Source organism: Mycetomoellerius zeteki, unplaced genomic scaffold, assembly GCF_001594055.1.
Source record: "Mycetomoellerius zeteki isolate Tzet28-1 unplaced genomic scaffold, Tzet1.0 scaffold8, whole genome shotgun sequence".
NCBI lineage: Eukaryota > Metazoa > Arthropoda > Insecta > Hymenoptera > Formicidae > Mycetomoellerius > Mycetomoellerius zeteki.
The window spans coordinates 363,817-381,867 of NW_017257830.1; the positions used below are offsets into that span (position 1 = coordinate 363,817).

The 18,051-nt window shown below is 33.3% G+C and overlaps 2 protein-coding genes and 1 non-coding gene across 5 annotated transcripts in view; all 3 read right to left on the bottom strand.

Annotated features, from left to right (window-relative positions):
• LOC108729847 (uncharacterized) overlaps positions 1–12,173 on the bottom strand; it is a 49,320-nt gene extending 37,147 nt beyond the window's left edge. For 2 of the 3 annotated variants that reach the window (XM_018459181.1, XM_018459179.1), the window contains exons 1-5: positions 12,152–12,173; positions 11,077–11,186; positions 9,462–9,637; positions 8,393–8,515; positions 5,216–5,437 (exon numbers count right to left, since the gene is read on the bottom strand). In XM_018459181.1, coding sequence (XP_018314683.1) covers positions 5,216–5,437; positions 8,393–8,515; positions 9,462–9,581 — 465 coding nt within the window. In that variant the 5' untranslated portion in view covers positions 9,582–9,637; positions 11,077–11,186; positions 12,152–12,173. The remainder of the gene's footprint in view (positions 1–5,215; positions 5,438–8,392; positions 8,516–9,461; positions 9,638–11,076; positions 11,187–12,151) is intronic. The other variant, XM_018459180.1, reaches the window with a different exon arrangement.
• Positions 11,074–11,146, bottom strand: TRNAS-GGA (transfer RNA serine (anticodon GGA)). The gene has a single exon. It is a non-coding gene; the product is annotated as a tRNA-Ser (tRNA).
• Positions 12,174–14,907: 2,734 nt separating the features above from the next.
• Positions 14,908–18,051, bottom strand: part of mahj (LisH and WD40 domain-containing protein mahjong) — a 31,214-nt gene continuing 28,070 nt past the window's right edge. The window contains 1 exon segment of the mRNA XM_018459178.1: positions 14,908–15,178. Within this exon segment, the coding sequence (XP_018314680.1) occupies positions 14,967–15,178 (212 nt within the window). The 3' untranslated portion in view covers positions 14,908–14,966.

The window sequence follows — 18,051 nt, forward strand, 5'->3', positions numbered from 1 at the left end:
ACAGAGATGATATAAACGCTATCCAGTTGCAGTTACTGTTAATTACCGATCATCTTTTATAATTTATTACCACACCCGTCGACGCGTATATTCGCTGAGACTGGAAAATTCGCTTGATGACTGACTAGCCTGACAATTATGTAACGCACCACCGAATAATTTGCTGAAATCACTTAATTGTCGAACTCATCATCGTTTGATAAACCGACGAACAACAATGATACACAGTGACTGCTTCAATCATTCGTTGACTGAACGAAATTATATGTATAAGAGGAAACTGATTCTCCAAAATATTTTTTTAGTACAAACTTAGAAAAATATAAAAAATTGAATTGAATAACAATTTTATGAACGAAAAAGAAAACATTTTCTGACATATAATTAGTTTCCGACAATTAGATTTATTGTACATAGTAATTTAAAATAACTCCGCAAAATAACAATGTAAGTTTTAAGAAAAAGTTCTTGAAACAATTTAAGAATTAATATCAAAGAAAGACTTTTTCATGTTAAAACACGTATTCGTTAAACTTGTGTTTTCAGAATTTACAATACAAAATTTGCATTGTAATAATTATTGTTCGATTCGACAGAAGTCGAGAACGGCCAACGCAGATCCAAATCGATTAATATATTGATTCTCCGTGCGCATCTAACGTGCGGTGACAGCGCCGGTAATTGTATAATAAGTCGCCCCGGAGCAATAGTGCGGATCGGAGCAGTGGAGCAGAATTTAGATTTGGACTAGCAGAGCAACGGGCAACATATTTTCAATACGGTGTAGCGAGAGATCCTCGGAACCAGAAGATTTCATCGCCAGATCGATATCGCGTTCATGCGGGAACCGCTTGCTCTCCATTTCTCGATAAGTAACTGTAATGGGTGAATAAAAGAAACTTGTAGTTACTGGACAGTAAAAATTGTAAACTACTTTCGTTCAATCACTGAGACTCTGACTATCCCTGATTTTCCCTGCCGCCTTTCCTGACTACCTGACTTCCTATGGTGTCATTACACGATAGGATTGCAGAACATAGAAAATAACTTTCAGTTTGAAGTTAAATCCTCGTAAAACGAAGAAACAAATCTAAAGAATACGTGTTTTAACATGAAAAAGTCTTTGATATTAATCCGTGGAGTTCATTTCGCAGAAGCACTCTCAGTGAAATTGATTTTATCTGTTACATAAAGGTTAAGATGGACATTCTTGAGTTTAAACTTCAACCTTGAAGTTTAGAATTCACCATGTTTACCAGGAATGTTTGTCATTTTTATTTCAATTATTTAATCGCTAAAGATGGTTTAAAATAAGCCGAACCGTTTGAATATTTGAAGCAATATATAAAAAGAATGTATTTCTTCAGCTACAATCACGTTAGAAAGTTTATAATCGCGTACAATCTACGAATATGCCTCTCCGCGCGTGCTCTCTGAATGAAGAGAGAAACTTTTAAGGCGAGCATACACACACACACGCATAAATATCGTACCTGTGTACACGAACACTAGTCCGCACTGAAGACTGTTGAAATATGGTAACAACATGTCCCTGTCACTCGGTGTGCAAAAAGGAGAATTCCATCAAATTACAAATTTGAACTACTCTAATTCAGAAACGGCACCGCTATAAGGCTCCCTATTTTTTAAAAATAAGGTTCCTATAATATTTCTACATTAAATGTTTATTTTTTAAAAAATTTGTAGAAGATTTTCGCCGCCAAGTGTTAAAACGTTACTTTGGCAAGGCTTGGTATAGAAGTTTACGTATTAAAAGCTGAAAAACTTTGAAGGTGTATCTCCATTTCGGCACCGCTGGGTCTTTGAAATTTTAACCACATATAGATAAAATTATTTTAAACATATTATCCAAATTTCAAAAGAATCTATAGAAACTCAATTTCTTGGAGAAATACCTTAAACAGAATAAGTTGAACATTAAAATATTGTACGCTGACAATATTTGCAGTCTTACTCTCAATCTTAATGGCCTTCCTTTATTAAGGTGTTAAACTTAATTCCTACCGTTTTTTCATCTCCAAAATTGATTTGTTTCGAAGGGAAGATGAATGAATATTTAAAATGAATGAATACCACTCTAAAAGCGTTTGGGCTGAATTCTCATGTAGCAATTCTTGTAGCTCGACACCAAATTTTTCGGCTGTCCGGGACGTTCTTTATCTCTCACAAAATAACCATCAAAATAACCGTTTCGAAAGCGTCCAAACTCTGTATGTTCTTTCCGATGGAGTTTCATCACCACATGGATAATAAACAATGCGTTTCAGCTGCGGTTTTTTCGAGATCGAAGTAGTGAAGAAGCACATGTCGGAAAAACAACTTATCACGGTTTATTTTCAATCGATTGGAAAATAACTTTAATATCGAGAAATCTAACCTGTGAGGACTGAATGACTGAATCACTTTCAGCTTACAACAATGTGTTGTACTAAACTATAAAAGACATGCAACTTCACCGTCGAAACTCGCCAACGTTGGAGTCGGCACCCTCTAATAACGAACAACAGGAATCTGGAGACACGGTAGTGTCTCAGCGCTAAGCCAAGCGCAGCGACATTATCGTGAATACTTTACGCAAGCCGGAGATAAGAGGGACCGAGATTATTAAATCTCAATAACAGCTGAACCGATTAGATTCTATGTCAGCTTAATCGATCGACTGCACTCCCGTTGTACGATAACTGCTTTTATTTTCTCTCTATGAACCCTACGAGGCACGAGCAAAGATATTGCAAAGTTCGAAATTGAAACATTTGATATTAAGAAACGTCATCATCATCGACTAATAGCGTTTTTGATTGGGAAAAAGTTAGTGCGCATCAGTGCGCATTCAGTTCACGCCAACACTGGACAAGTTCCATGGATTGCACTGAATAGTGCAAGTTCAAAAGAACACGCCAAGATTTTCAGTGCTAAAACTGAAATGCCATTTCGAGTTGTAAGATTGTAAGGACTTGACTAGACTGCAGGAAGAACGCAGAAAAATAACCTCGACATCTCATGTTCATAACTTTAAGTAATGATTTTTTACTACATGTAATTAAATAATATATGAGATATCAAGAATATCACATATGTACATACTTATCAATAATTTGCATGATATAAATTATAGATTTACTTGTCCCTACTGTATGTCTTTTTATACTGACAAAACGATGCACTAATATCCTATATATGTATCCAGTGCACTGAACTGGCACCGTCAAAATATCTCGTGCTACTTAGTGCACATTGAGTGCGCACTACGCGAGTGTCGTGCAGTCAAATAAATACGTGACACTAGCCAAATGCGCATTGGCACTGCCAATCGAACACGCTCTTGACACTGAGTGCAGCCAGTGCACTCCAATCGAAAACGATATAAGATTTTCTTGTACGTTTACACATCCGGTCACGAGTGGCGCTAGTGATACATTGTTGGGTGCGTTCAGAAACACTGCCAATGTTGAACGCAGTCATTTTCTGCAATAATTTTGCACTTTGTTCACTCCGTACCGATAGGTCTGTTTATGTTGCATGAAATCCCCAAATATTTTTGCACTTAATTAATATTAAACAAAAGGAGATCGCACGGAAATGAAATTATACACTGGTATTTGTTAACTAACAAGGGACACTAGGCAACTCAAAAATTCAAAAAATTCTGAAACTTTGTGTGCAAGTAGAGTAGTTCATCCGTAACACAAAACTATTTTTTGTTCGTGCGGAATTACAGTTTTAGGGGGTAAAATATTCCTTTAAAAAAAATCGGTTTTTTTCTTTTGAAATGAATATCGAAACTATAAGAGAAAAAAATTTCCAGAATGAAAATTGAATGGTTTCAAGAGTAGGGGAAAGGGGAGTAAGATGGCGACCTTAAGGTTTGTCGATTTTTCCTACTTTCTGTGATGAAGTAAAGAGACTGATTAATTTTTTTTCAAGTTCACTACAGTCTTAGTCATCATTTACAAAAATTATAAAGTTATTAAATAAATTACAATTCTTTAAAATTTTTTTAAGGACATGTCAATTTTGTCATCTTGCCCTCATATGTGGATAAGATGACTTTTAGTAGTGGATAAGATGACGAAAAGTCAATTTAAGTTAAAAATATACTTTTTATAAGTAAAAAAAAAGATTTATTATAATACGTTTATATTATTTTAATATATTATAAGAAGTTTTAGAGAAAAATATAAAAAAACAAAATAAAACCTTTATATAATTTATGAAAATAAAATTATTGAAACGTTAAAAAACATTAACATAATTATATTTATGTATGTACTGTATGTAATAATTACGTAATTAACTTATTAGTAAAATATACCTACTTACTATTGTGTATAGTCAAAAATAAAATAAGATTTAAATAACCTAATCTACAATCTGCCTGCATAAGAGCGTCATCTTATCCATACACGACATTCGTCATCTTACCCACAGTTACTGTACGTTTTTATTTAATTAATAAAACCATTGTAATGCGAAAAATAAAAAAATATTAACATGTTATTGTATTTGCTTTTAGTTATACAATATTGCAATTTTATTAAAAAAATGAAAGTATTTCCTGATGAAAATTTTTCTTATAATATTTATACGAATTGGAACATTTTTCAGAAATACTCAAAAATATTCAGAAAGTTCATATCTTCTCTCATAATTTTTTATGTACAAGTGAATTCTGAAATATTCTGAGATTTCTCATCCCATAATTTTTAAAAAATATTTTTAATTTTGTAGATTTTATAACATTTCATCAGAAATTATACTTACAAAGAATCTTAGAAATCTTACGATTTTCATAATTAACATGTATGGAAAATTCTGAGAAAAGATGTAGATTTTCTGAGAAGTATTCCAATTTGTATAAAAAACGTGAAAAAATTATAAAATTATTTAGAAATTCTGAAAAATTTTATAGAAATTCTAAAAAATTATATGAAAAAATCTGAGAAAAATTTTCGCTAGGTTTACTATAATTATGTCATTCCTTATACAGTGATGGGAGAAAGTTCCGTAACGGTCAAATATCTTGGAAAATAATGATTATGGAAGAAAATGTTCAATACAAAAGTTTTAGTATATCAAGTGGTCTATTGTATATGTGGTTATATTGAAATGACTTTCATGTGACCTTGAAGGACACCTTGAAGGTCAACTTTGAAATCTTAAATGGAAACAATATTAAAAGTTTAAAATTTCATACCTTTTCCTCGTTATTAGATAATGTATCATACGATACTTCCTTCTGTTGCCTTATTTCCATCTGAGTTTTCTGAATCTTTTGTCTTATATTGTTAACTGGTACTTCTCCGGCAGCGACCATATGTTCAACTTTCTTAATTAGACTCTCCCTTTTTTTATTAATTTCAAATATTTTAATTTCTATGTCTCTATCGACGAATTTCATTGTTTCATTTGCTTTAGTCTGTAATAAAAGAATTAATTAACTGTTTCACACAAGTAAGTATACATATGGGGCATTCCATGTGAAAGTGAACCACCCATTTTCAAAAACGTTCCGAATTTTGACGAAACTTACTGATGTTGATGAGTTTGAGAATGCAATCTGTTGTGCAAATTTTAGATTTTTAGTCCAATTTCAGTAGCTGCAAAAGGAAGAAATGCGATTTATCGTTGTTTATATATTTTTCTAGATTTTTTCGAATTAAAAGTGAAATTAATAAAATAACTATTAATTACTAAAATGATTAACTATTAATGACGAACTTTTGGACTATCGGATTGATTGTAATAATAGACAAATTCCTCTGGATCAGAAATTCACTTTTTATCATAAAAAATAAGTTTGTTAGTTAATGAGCGTTCCTGCGTAATTAATAAGTAGACATGGTATAACGTGAAAACTCAAATTTAGGACCTTTGCATTAATATGTATTAATGTTAAGTTACATAAAGAATTATTGCGATACTGAAGATGGCCTAATTTAAAGCCAAAAAGTCTATGTAATATTTTTGTAATTCGATTATATGTTTTGAAGTCAAATATAAACTAATCGCTAAGAATATCATGCGTTCGTGGTGTAAGTCCTTAGTTAAATTTAAACCACGTACTGACATTTATTGTTTAATAAAATGAAGTTAATGCCATTTCCTACAGAAAAAATTCTGCTTTTTCACGTGGTGATGTCCTATTTTGAGTAACTCTTTATTATCATTCCTGTTAAAGTGTTTGAAATCTTTAAAATCGCGCCCCATAATCAGGGGTCAGTGCCGATTTTTATTCTTAATCGCTTTAATATAGTACTATATGGCGACTTTCATCGTACGAAGCCGCATGCTGGGAGGCTCAGCCGTTTTCGAGATATAATTTTAGAAAGACAGCGATACAAGACAAAGTGTGTATCCGACTACTCGGTTACGCGCATTGCGCCGTACTAGAGTTTTCCACGAATTTCAAGCGTAATATATTGTATTAACAAACAATTTTATCGCAGTGGAGAATTTAAAATCATTTGACATTGTTACGGCACTGCGTAAATCGGTCTTAAAATTTCGCTGCTTGTTTCACGTGTCATGCTTGGAAATTACATAACATTATGAAGTCCTTGTTGAAGCATTTAAGTGAGTATTCTTTCCTATTGTTTCCTATTAAACTAGCTGGACTAATAGTTTTAGACTTTGTACAACAGGTTACATTCTCAAACCCATCAACATCAGTAAGTTTCGTCAAAATCCGGAACGTTTTTGAAAATGGATAGTTCACCTTCACATGGAATGCCTTATATGTCCATTATACAGATATACTTTTTGAGCATAGATTATTATCTGCTTAATTTTAAACGCGACGTTTTGTTTCCAGGCTTAAAAGACATTTAACTTTTTTCAAATACTTATAGTTTTAAAACATTTTAAAAATAGAATTTAAATATTAATCGGCTCTCGAAATTAAAAACAATAATAGAATATACGGGCAATAGGAGCGTTAACATAGCGCGGGAATTGGTGCACAATTTATATAACTATAGATGGACAAACCATTGCTTATTCCCAATTCCATCTATCACAGTGAATTACAAATCGATCACAATACGTATGCTTTGCTATGGTGGAAGCAAAATAGCTACAAGTTTCCGGCCATAGCTAGCTTAATATTAAACTAGCAGCGCTACGTTTTTTTTTCCCCAAAACGGCACAGAGCACAAAATTTTTATTGGTGGTACAAATTAGTACAAAATGAGTACTAAAAAATTAAATCAGTCCGGATTGATTCTATTCATTTGGTCCTGCTGGCTTAATAGAGGTGCTAATCTGTATTATCGTAGCCTCAATAAACTGGATGGCATCATTAAAGACCATAAGGACAGACTCTTTTCAAGTTCTAACAAAAATATCATAAAATACAATGTCGAGACTGTGATACAACCTACGTTGGACAAACAGGACATTTATTAAAAACGAGAATTAAAGAACACAGAAATTACATCAATAGAAAAACTTCCTGTGAATCTGTGATCACACAGCATAGGTTGGAACACAGCCATGAATTTGAATGGAAGAATGTAAAAATCTTGGATATAGAAAGACAACTGGAAGACTCATATCTAAAATGCTGAATATTCAATTGCAATCAAATAGTTTGAATTTACAATCAGACGTAGGAGTTTTTGCGTCACTCTTATACAAGCATTTTAGAGAGATTCAAATAGTGACATTATGTATTCGCCTTTAATTTGTTTGTTTTAAAGATTGACATTACATTGGTATGACGTATAATTATTTTTCTATGGACGTGGCTCTCAGATTATAATTTTGACAGTCATTGCTTGTCTGACTTCCATCCGGATAGCACATGTAACAATTTTATATTTTATATTTTATACTTAATGTAATAACGAAAATTTTTGCGTAATTTTTGTAATCGTATCTTTTATAATTTAACTTACTACGTTTTGAATAACTGAGCGTGATCTATGGAGAAAGAGGGTGAGTAAAATAAGCATGCATTGAATTCATTACATTGTAACTAATAATTTTGCCTATTGTACTCTTTAATTAGTCACTTGGCTAAACAGCGAAGAGACAAAAATTGGGCAATTCCCAACCAGACAGTTGGGAAATACTCTCATCCTCAGTCTCATATAGAGCATAATTTCAACAATTTCCAACTATTTTGTCAAGACATCTATGAACATTATTTACGAATTTGTTGAAGATGGTTTGAAGAAAACCGAAACGTCCAAATAAGTTTGACAGTTATTGTACAATTTTTAATATATTATGTGAATATTATTTAACTATTATATAAATTGCGCACCAATTCCCGCGCTGTGTTAACGCTCTCATTGCCCATATATGTTCTATTATTTATTTTAAAAATATTTTTTAATGTAAAAAAGCGAATTAATTAATCAATTACAACTACCTGAAAGTTGCTTATTTTAGATTCAAATCTTTTCGCTGTTATCTTGAGGTCTCCATTTATATTAACTAATTCATCTTTTAAATCGTTGATATGGTTTGACCAGCAGTCATCACAGAATCTCTATAATGTTAAGATTCGAAATGTTAGTTTAAGCTAAGTAAGATATGTTAAGATTCATATGTTAATTTAAACTAACAACCGTCGGAACTGACCCTCACCGATTGGATACAATTTGGATACAGATTTGGATAGTCTTCGGATATGTTGTAAAGCATGAAAAAATATTTATTTTTTTGTGCGTATCTCGAGATTTAGAGGGTAAAACATCTTCCTCGAAAATAATGGATTTTATCGTTTTTCTTAAATGTGCCCACATAGCACGTAATATCACAGCAATATCATTTTTCTATTTCAATATTACAATGAAATATAACAGAAATATCGCTAAAATATTACTGAGATGTCACAGTAATATTACATTGTCATTACCAAATCGTTATTATAACAAGGTAACGATCAACAAAGTAACGGCGTTACAAGTATATATATATATATATATATATTATATATAACGTGTTACTTGTCAATCCTACAAAATCTGTTATTTCCACCTTTTTTTCCCCAAGAAAACCTGCAACTTTTAAATAAAACTTTTTCCCGTATCTCTCTTAGTTTCGGAAATATCGGCTTGGGGCGATTAAAATGCCCCACTCCGTATATGTATGGATCCCCCAGGCTCAAGCCTGAGAGTTGAACATTAGGCTAACAGCCTAATTCCGGAAAAAATCTATTGTTACTGAAATCTCATTAGAAGTTTTATGCTCCACACGCAAGAGTTAAAGGAACATATATGTATTTACACATGAATTTACAACTTTTTAAGCAAAGCGAGATTCAATCCAAAGCTTATGTTTCTAGTTTTTTATAAAGAAACTTCTCCTAAGGGGCGGTAACACACTACATCCACGAATAATGTTTATAACGAAAAGCGAGTTTCTACATGGATTTACAACTTTCCCGAAACGAAATGTTTAACTCAAATCTATAAGTAAACTTATATACTTACACGTTTACAGTGTTTACATTTGTTGACATTCTTGCAAGTTTCACTACAAGTACGACAACTCTTATCATATTGTATTGGCGATAAGAGCACAAAGCTTATTGCACTTTTCGATTCCTTCATATTTGTTTTTGCAGTCACTGCCGCTACATTGCATACAGGGCAAATAGGACTGCTGTCTAAAATAGAAATAATAATAGTTATCATAATTTTACCTGTCGTTTATGCAGGGTGTTCAACGTAACGGTCCGCACGATTTTTCAGATACTTCCGACAGTTAAAAAAAATTGAAAGGTGAATATTCATCTGATTTATAGAGTTTATACAAACTACAACATGCGATAAAAAAATTTAAAAACATTTCTTTTCATAAAAAATCAAAGTCATCTTAAGTTTTTCAAGTAGCACCATACAATGTTTTTTCCGTAATATAGTAGGGGTCTTCAAAATGAATTCAAATCACTACCGAAATGTCTATTTTTTTTATTTATGTTTTATTCATTGTATTGATATTTATAATATAAAATTTGTTAACATTATTTGTAACAGCAATACTTACAACCGCTGACTAGAACATACATGCATACATGTACTTATTTAATAAAATATGCAATAAAATCAATAAAAATGATATTTCGGCAGTGGTTTGAATTCGTCTTGAAGAATATTACAGTTATTCTTACAATATTATGGAAAAAAATTATATGGTGCTATTTAAAAAATTTAAGATGACTTTGATTTCCTTATGAAAAAAGTTTTTTTTAAAGTTAATTTTTTATCGCATATTGTAGCCTATATAAAATAGATAAATACTCACCATTCAGCCTTTTTTTAATTGTTGATCGGAAGTGTCTGAAAAATCGTGCGGACCGTTATGCTGAACACCCTGTATATAGGGGAGAGTGGGGTGGTAGCGATCATTTAAGAAAATTTATTAATGTTTTCATTTAAAATTGATTTTTTATCAAATTTGTTCCAGAGCATACACAGTATAGGATTATAACTTTAAAGAAAACCATTAAAATAATTATTAGACGTATTAAATTTTTATTTATCGATGTAAAAAGATATAGTAGTTTTGATTGGTATAGTCTATCTGTGAAGGGTCAGGGCAATCAGACTACGGATCATAGTAATCGGGGCGAGATCATGACTATTGTGTCTATTTTAATTGGGCATTTCAGTTGCAGATCATGACAATCATTTTTAATAAATCAATTATATGAAAAAAATTCGTATATTGAATTATTTTTTAATTAACAAAATAAGAATCTTTATTTTAAACCGCATATGTGAAGAATACAATCAATACTAGAAATTAAATGCCTATAACAGTCGAAGCTGGATCTTTAATGCTCAAATAATTCAATGTGAATTATATATATACTATACATATGTATATGTACATGCATATATACCATATTCGTAGTCACGAACTGCGCACCGAATTAATTTTCCGAACTTATATATATGCAATTAAACTACTATAATAATATCACAAATTAAATTAAATTAACAAGCAATTTTTAATAATAATTTGATGCTCAATCAAGCATCATATTAGCAAGATGTTAATGTGCTGAAAAACTGTAAATAAACTTATTGCAAAACATATTACCTCGGCCGGGAGTCGAACCCGGATCTCTTGTATTCCATACGAGCGTCCTAAGCCATTAGACTACCGAGGCTTAATGTACTGAAAAACTGTAGACTTAATGTACTGAAAAACTGTAAATAAATTTATTCCGAAAAACATTTAATTGTTAAACAGTAAGAATCTTATTTTTAGACTGTACAATGTGAGAAACACAATTAATAATAGAAATTCAACAGCCTATACCGGTCGAAGCTAGATCTTTAATGCTTTAAAACTTTCATGCTTTAAAACTTTCTTCGTTCAAAGGTGAGAAAAGGTTGAATCTTCGTTCAAAACTTTCTCACCTTTGAACAAAGAAAGTTTTGACAACTCTTACATAAAGAAGACTTAATTTTTAATATTTTTCATCTACTATGTTATATTGTTCAATCTTTGATATGGTTTCGTTGACTTTTTCTATATTCTTTCCAATATTTAATTTCAATAATTTGTTAATAAGTTTTTAATCTTATACAATTACTCTTATTATTTTAATGGCTAAGGATGACTAAGTAAAGTTGCAACGTTCCATTTATTAATTATTATAAAAAAAATTTTTAATTTTTTATGAGAGAAATCAATGTCTTAATAAATATTTATGTCATCTTATTTATCTTCCTATTCATTTGTATGTACAAATTAGAGCAAGAAAACTATATTATATTAAATTTAATGTAATGTCATAAAATTAAATACAACTTGTGTAACTTAAAAGTACATTGAATTTCATGAAATTTTTAACAGTGTATATTAAATGTTAATGATATTCAAGAACATTTCTAACAGTGTACTCAATGTGTTAGTTTTATAAAAGTTTTTTTCATAAATTTTATGCTTTAAATCTTTAAAAGAAATACAATTAATATTTAAAAAGATTTAGTTATTAAATAATACATAAATGTTGTTAAAAATGTGTACTTCTCTTATATTACAAAAATGATTCATTTCACTAATTTACATATAATACTTTTATTTTACACTTTTACATAAAAATAATTAGCAGTTTATAATAAACAACTGCCTCAAATTACACTCGATTTGAAATATAAAATATTACTTGTAATGTTTCAAAATCAAATTATCAAATAGAAGTAGAATTCCATCTCACCGTGCAGCAAAACGAAAACTGATAAAAAATTATTCGAATACATAGTTTATCTCATCTGAGCAATCAATAGCAGTTATGATTCATTTATTGTGATAAGATAAGCGTTAAAAGTCTGTATCTCATTTCTGTAGTAAAATTCGAGGAATCAAATTAAAGACATTTATTTCGCTATGCAATTGCGAAATAAAATTTATAAAATTGCGCGCGGTATAAAATTTATTTATAAAACTTACTCACAAACATTATTTATTTATTTATACAGACAGTAAAGTAAAGAATGCATTTTCATTTCTATAGTATTTAAAAGGCGTCTTATATAAAAATCATTAAATATAATTAATCAGAGTTGTTCGCGATCAGGAAAATCAAGGGAAACTGGGAAAGTCAGGGAAATTAAAAATTAGTTAGGAAAAACAGAGAAGAATCAGAGAATCAAGTAGTTCCTAACCTAAGGTAAAATTAAATTATTGTAATGCTAATTTTAAGTTAAAATTAAGTTACTATAATGGCAATTCTAAGTTTAAACAAATTAATAAAAGTACAGGACTATCAGAGTGACCAAATCATATAGAATAATAAACAATTAGAGAGTTCAAAGGACGAAAGAGAGTCAATGTATAAAAGCTTATTTAAAAAAAAATAACGAACATAACTACTTAATGCGATATATAATTGTACAAAAATTAAAAGTTTGTTGTATATATTCTTACGGATGAATACCTAATGAGAGAACGCATTTCATGTTTCAGCTACAGGATTGAGCCTTCCTAAGATGTACCCCAGCAAACACAAAGTTACATGTAACGTACCTGTTAGTTGTAATTTCCCACTCAACAATATAATTGTAATATAACACGTGTGTTATATTACAGTTACATTGTTGAGTGGGAAATTTGTGTTTGCTGGAACAATAGTTAATTATGACATAAAATGCATGAAAACGCAGTAAAATCAGTATCCATTGGTTTTGCCGAAGAATGTTCCACATGCGTAAATCCTAGGATGAACAAAAATTGCTCACAAACGGCTGCTCGACTGTATGGAGAACGCATCTGAAGATTCTGAGCGCATACCCATGCAGCACAAGTATGTTCTATGAATATTAATAGAATAACATTTGAGAATATTTAAATATTCATAGAAGGTTCTCACATGATACTTTGAAGCTTTTACGGATCTCTCATGAAACATTTGGAGTAGACAAAAAAATCACATTGTCTAAACATCCTATAAATATTCTACAGAATGTTCATCCTTATGACTAACCAACCGGAAGACAGTCACATGACTTACCGTTTGCCCCGTAGCCTATCAATTTATCGCTTTTCATGTTCTTATGGTTACGACTAATACTTTTACATGCATTGGCCTTAAGCGTTGCCGCGTTTTGTGTGCAGGAGCCGTAAAAGTAGAGATCGGCCAAAACCCGGCATAATGTTGTAAAACCAGAAATCACGTAATCATGGAAATGCACGCCAATATATCAACACCAACGACATATATACCGTTTATATGTCGTTGATCAACCAATTTCGATGAGAATTTTGACAGCAAGCTGGTGTCGCTTCTCTTATTTTCATATTCGCTTCTCTCACTCTCACATCCGATTTCATAACAACATGGCAGAGCCAATCACGGATTGAATCGGCATTGACCGGTGTCTATTGTATTTTTAGGATTTTTAATCAGGGTATCAACCATAAAACTTTATCCCTAGGATGGAAAGAGAAAATTTTAACCATTGAAGTTAATGGAGAAATTTTTCACTTTTCATCCTAGGAAAAAAGTTTCATGATTGATCCCAGGCCCACCTAATAATGTACTTTCACGTGCTTTTTACGACTGTATTCACTGACTATCGGGGAAGGGAGGGGAGAGGGAGGGAATAAAAATAACTCCGTCCCATTTTTACAAGGGTTTCAGAACGATTTCATTAATTTGTTTTATCCAAATTCTCTTTATTTACAAATGGCATGCAAGAAACTTCAACATGTGTCGTTTTTCGCTTATGACATGACATCACGATCCTATATGGCCGTGACGACTACTCAAGAGTCTTAATAAACTTTTTAATGGTAACGATGAGTTATATTTCACAAGTGAATTATAACGGTAGCGTTACCGTTACTGCGATGAAAAATTATAAAATAATGAACAAATCATTATTATACAAAAGTAACGATAATGGTAACGGCGTTATTTCGATAAGTAATGCATTATTTCCCATACTTGAGTTTACTTTGTTTTATCTATCTACGAGCAGTGCATGCATATGTGGGCACGCATCGCTTGTAGATACATACAATAAACTCAAACTTACACCTATTAGACATTCTGTATACAGTCTTTATATTTGTATATCATATACTAATAAATAATTCACATATGATTGAAAAGAACATATAACATATTTTTATTTAATTATCAAATAGAGGATTCATAATAATCATTTATGATCAATTATTTGTAATTTAAAGAGTACAGATATGTACTTCTATGTGAAACCAATACAGAATATCCAAATTACAATGGAAAAATTAGTTGTAATTATACATTTAGAATATTCAATTAATAACCACAATAAAATTCCTTTTTAATATTTATTTGTGTATATATGTATATATACACGACGACGCACGCACACGCACGCACACGCACGCACGCACGCACGCACGCCCACGCACGCGCGCATCCATATATCTGTGCTTGCATGTGTCGTTAATTCTGTGCGCGCGCGCGCAAACATTATTTCTCTTGATGATATTCATGAAAACAATATTTCTAGATCATCCATATCTGACAAAGAGAAATCATCAGATAGATCATGAATGTCAATATTAGGATCATAGTCTGCACTGTCGTCACCAGAATCATCTCCATCTCCACCATCCTCATCATCGCCATCATCATTATTTTCTCTGTCATTTTGATCGTTATCATCGCCATCCTCTGCACCAGCATCCGCGTTATCACCATCTATTTTCACAGAATGTAAATAAATTCTAGTTTCACATTACAATTTAATTTACAAATATATAAAAACTTGTAGTACTTGAGAAACTAAGATATAGTATTAAATGATAAGTAATCTAAACTTAGTGATAATAATGATATTTAGATATAAAGATCTTAACCTTCTGAGGACCGGCATGTTTTTAGTCGACTTTTTTATTTTAAGGGCTAGAACTTTTTTGTCAATGTCATAGGGTTGAGTGGCGAAAAAGGTAGCGCCACTGTCGAGTCTCTAAAGGGGCCTCCGATCCGTAAAAAAATGACATCCTTTATTTTGATTTTTTAAACTAAATATCATTAAATATTGTTAGAATAATTAAAAATTAACTAAAACGGTTCAAAGTTCCTAAAGAGGCCTCCGGTCCTCCAAAGATTAATGATAAATATTACGATAATATAACATTATAACAGATGTAAGAGCTAGAAAGAAACAGAAGTCTGGCGAAAGAAAGAAAGTCGATCAGGGTATCAATCATGAAACTTTATTCCTAGGATGGAAAGTGAAAAGTGAAAATTTTTACCATTGAAGTTAATGGAGAAATTTTTCATTTTTCATCCTAGGAAAAGTTTCATGATTGATACATAAAGTTTCATGATTGATACCTAGAGCCAAAGACATAGAGAATGGACTGCGCGATCCGTATCTAACAATAAGTAGTGTATCAAATGTGGTCGACAATAATGAGAGAGAGAGAGACCGTGGAAGACGGCCAATATCTCTCTCATTCTCTCTCCCATTATACCGTTAAATGGAAAGAGATACAAATTGCTCGTCTTCCACGGTCCTTCTCTCTTACTTTTTCGACCATTTTGACCACGGATCGCGCAGTCCATTCTCTATGTCTTTGCCCAGAGCGACTAGTGGGCGTGGGTGGGCGCGCGCGCGCGCGCGCGTGTGTGTGTGTGTGTGTGTGTGTGCGCGCGTGTGCGTGTATGCGTACATGCATGTGTCGGAGTGGGGATGACTGGTTTGTGCGTGTGTTGATAGAGTCGCTGGATTTTTACCACGGTGGAATTAATAAGGTGTCAATAATTGTATTATTTGCATATTTTGATTTGCATATTTGCATTTCTAGAAGATATCTAGAAGAAAAAAGTGCTGTTTTTACGAAAAAAGAGCCATCAAATAATCGAATATATTGTTGTATGCCACAATGTATGTCGAGATCTGCCTCAAACAGAGATTTATCTTTCCATAACTGACCCGAAAAAAGAGTTAGCGAAAGTATGTGTTAAAAATTTTTTCAGAACAGAAGAAGTTGTTGACTGCAGAGAGATATGGATCTGTGGCGGCAGTAGCGCCAAAAAGTAGGCCGCCCGCACACACGGGCGCCGCGAATCAAAAACCAGGCGCAGCAAAAAGCCCGTCGCGACGACGACTCGTGGCTCACGGCGCTTCCGAGAGTATTCATAGTGTTGTATACATAGTGTTGTAACCAGGGCAAGACGCTCAAACTATCCTAATCATGGAAAGAGAGCGGATCCCAGTAGTCACGCTGCCGAAAGGAACGAGGCTCGTAGAAGCACCAGCCAGGCTGGCCGCCACCACACTCGAGGGACTACCACGGGCAGCAACGGGGAACTGGCGATTACATCGGCTGGACATATCTCCGAGGCGCCTCCGACTGCCGCCAGGAGTGACGCTCCACGAAGGAGACAGCCGACGTCATCGGCCGACGTCACCGAGCTGCCTGTTTGCACCAGAATTGCTGTCACCATTGCCGGACACTCCGCCCGGCAGAGGCACCGAGCGACCGACCACGCCGCCTACAGCATCGGTAGCCACACAGACCTCAGAAGGAGAGTGGACTCCGATAAGGCCGCCGACAGGATCGTTCTCACCGCACACGCCACCGGGCATACCGCCAGCGTGGAGGAACTACTTGCGGCCCTCGATCTCGCCTGAATACACCCTTGTGGATCGCAACAATAACACGAGGAAATCTTTGCGGTGGACGACCACACGGCCATACCTGAGCTACGGGGAGCGACCAATTTTACCACAATCGGCCCTTTTCAGGGCCACCTTGTACATAATTAGAGTGTAAATATACTGTACATAAACTTACACCTCACTGGGTTATATCTGCAGCACATCCGCCATTCCTGCTTCGTACCGTGCGCACGGAGAGCAGTGAGGCCGATAGCGACGGCCGCTGTTCGACGTATTATACCAAACGACAAATTAAGAGAGCGAGCCGCCGAAGACGCTCGCTAAAGATCCGAAAATTGAAAATGAGAAAAGCTTGTACAGCCGGTCACAGAAAGGTTGCAACACTTTTCTTTCGATGGGTTTCGGAATGCAACTTGCTCACCAAGCGATTGGTTCTTATTCATGGATCCACAAATACCTTGGTTTGACCAAAGAGAATTAGATAGAGCGGAAGGTTCGCGTATATCGTGACGAGAGTCATCTGCGGAGTCCGATGCACAATTACGCTCCTAATTTTATTTTTATTTTATATAGACAGAACGGAATATTAGTTGTAATGAAATATTCGTGCAGCTTTAATGGTATAGGTATGAAAATGAAAGATACCGAGTTCGAATCTCATTCGGCTTCGTTAATTTTTTCATCTATTTTACTTACTATTGATAAATGCAGCATCAGACTCACAAGATAGCGCTGATAGCTGTATACGGAAAATGTATTACGATAATAATATATCTCATAAGGACCTTCCAGTCTATCTAATCCTCTTTGGATTTGACAAACCTCCTTACAAGGCTTTCACTTCTGGCCACCAGGTGGTGTTTCGGTATGTGAGCATCGCGAATACGCAAGAAAGTGTATATTGGGTTTTTGATTGATTGATTATTTGATTTGATTGATGAAC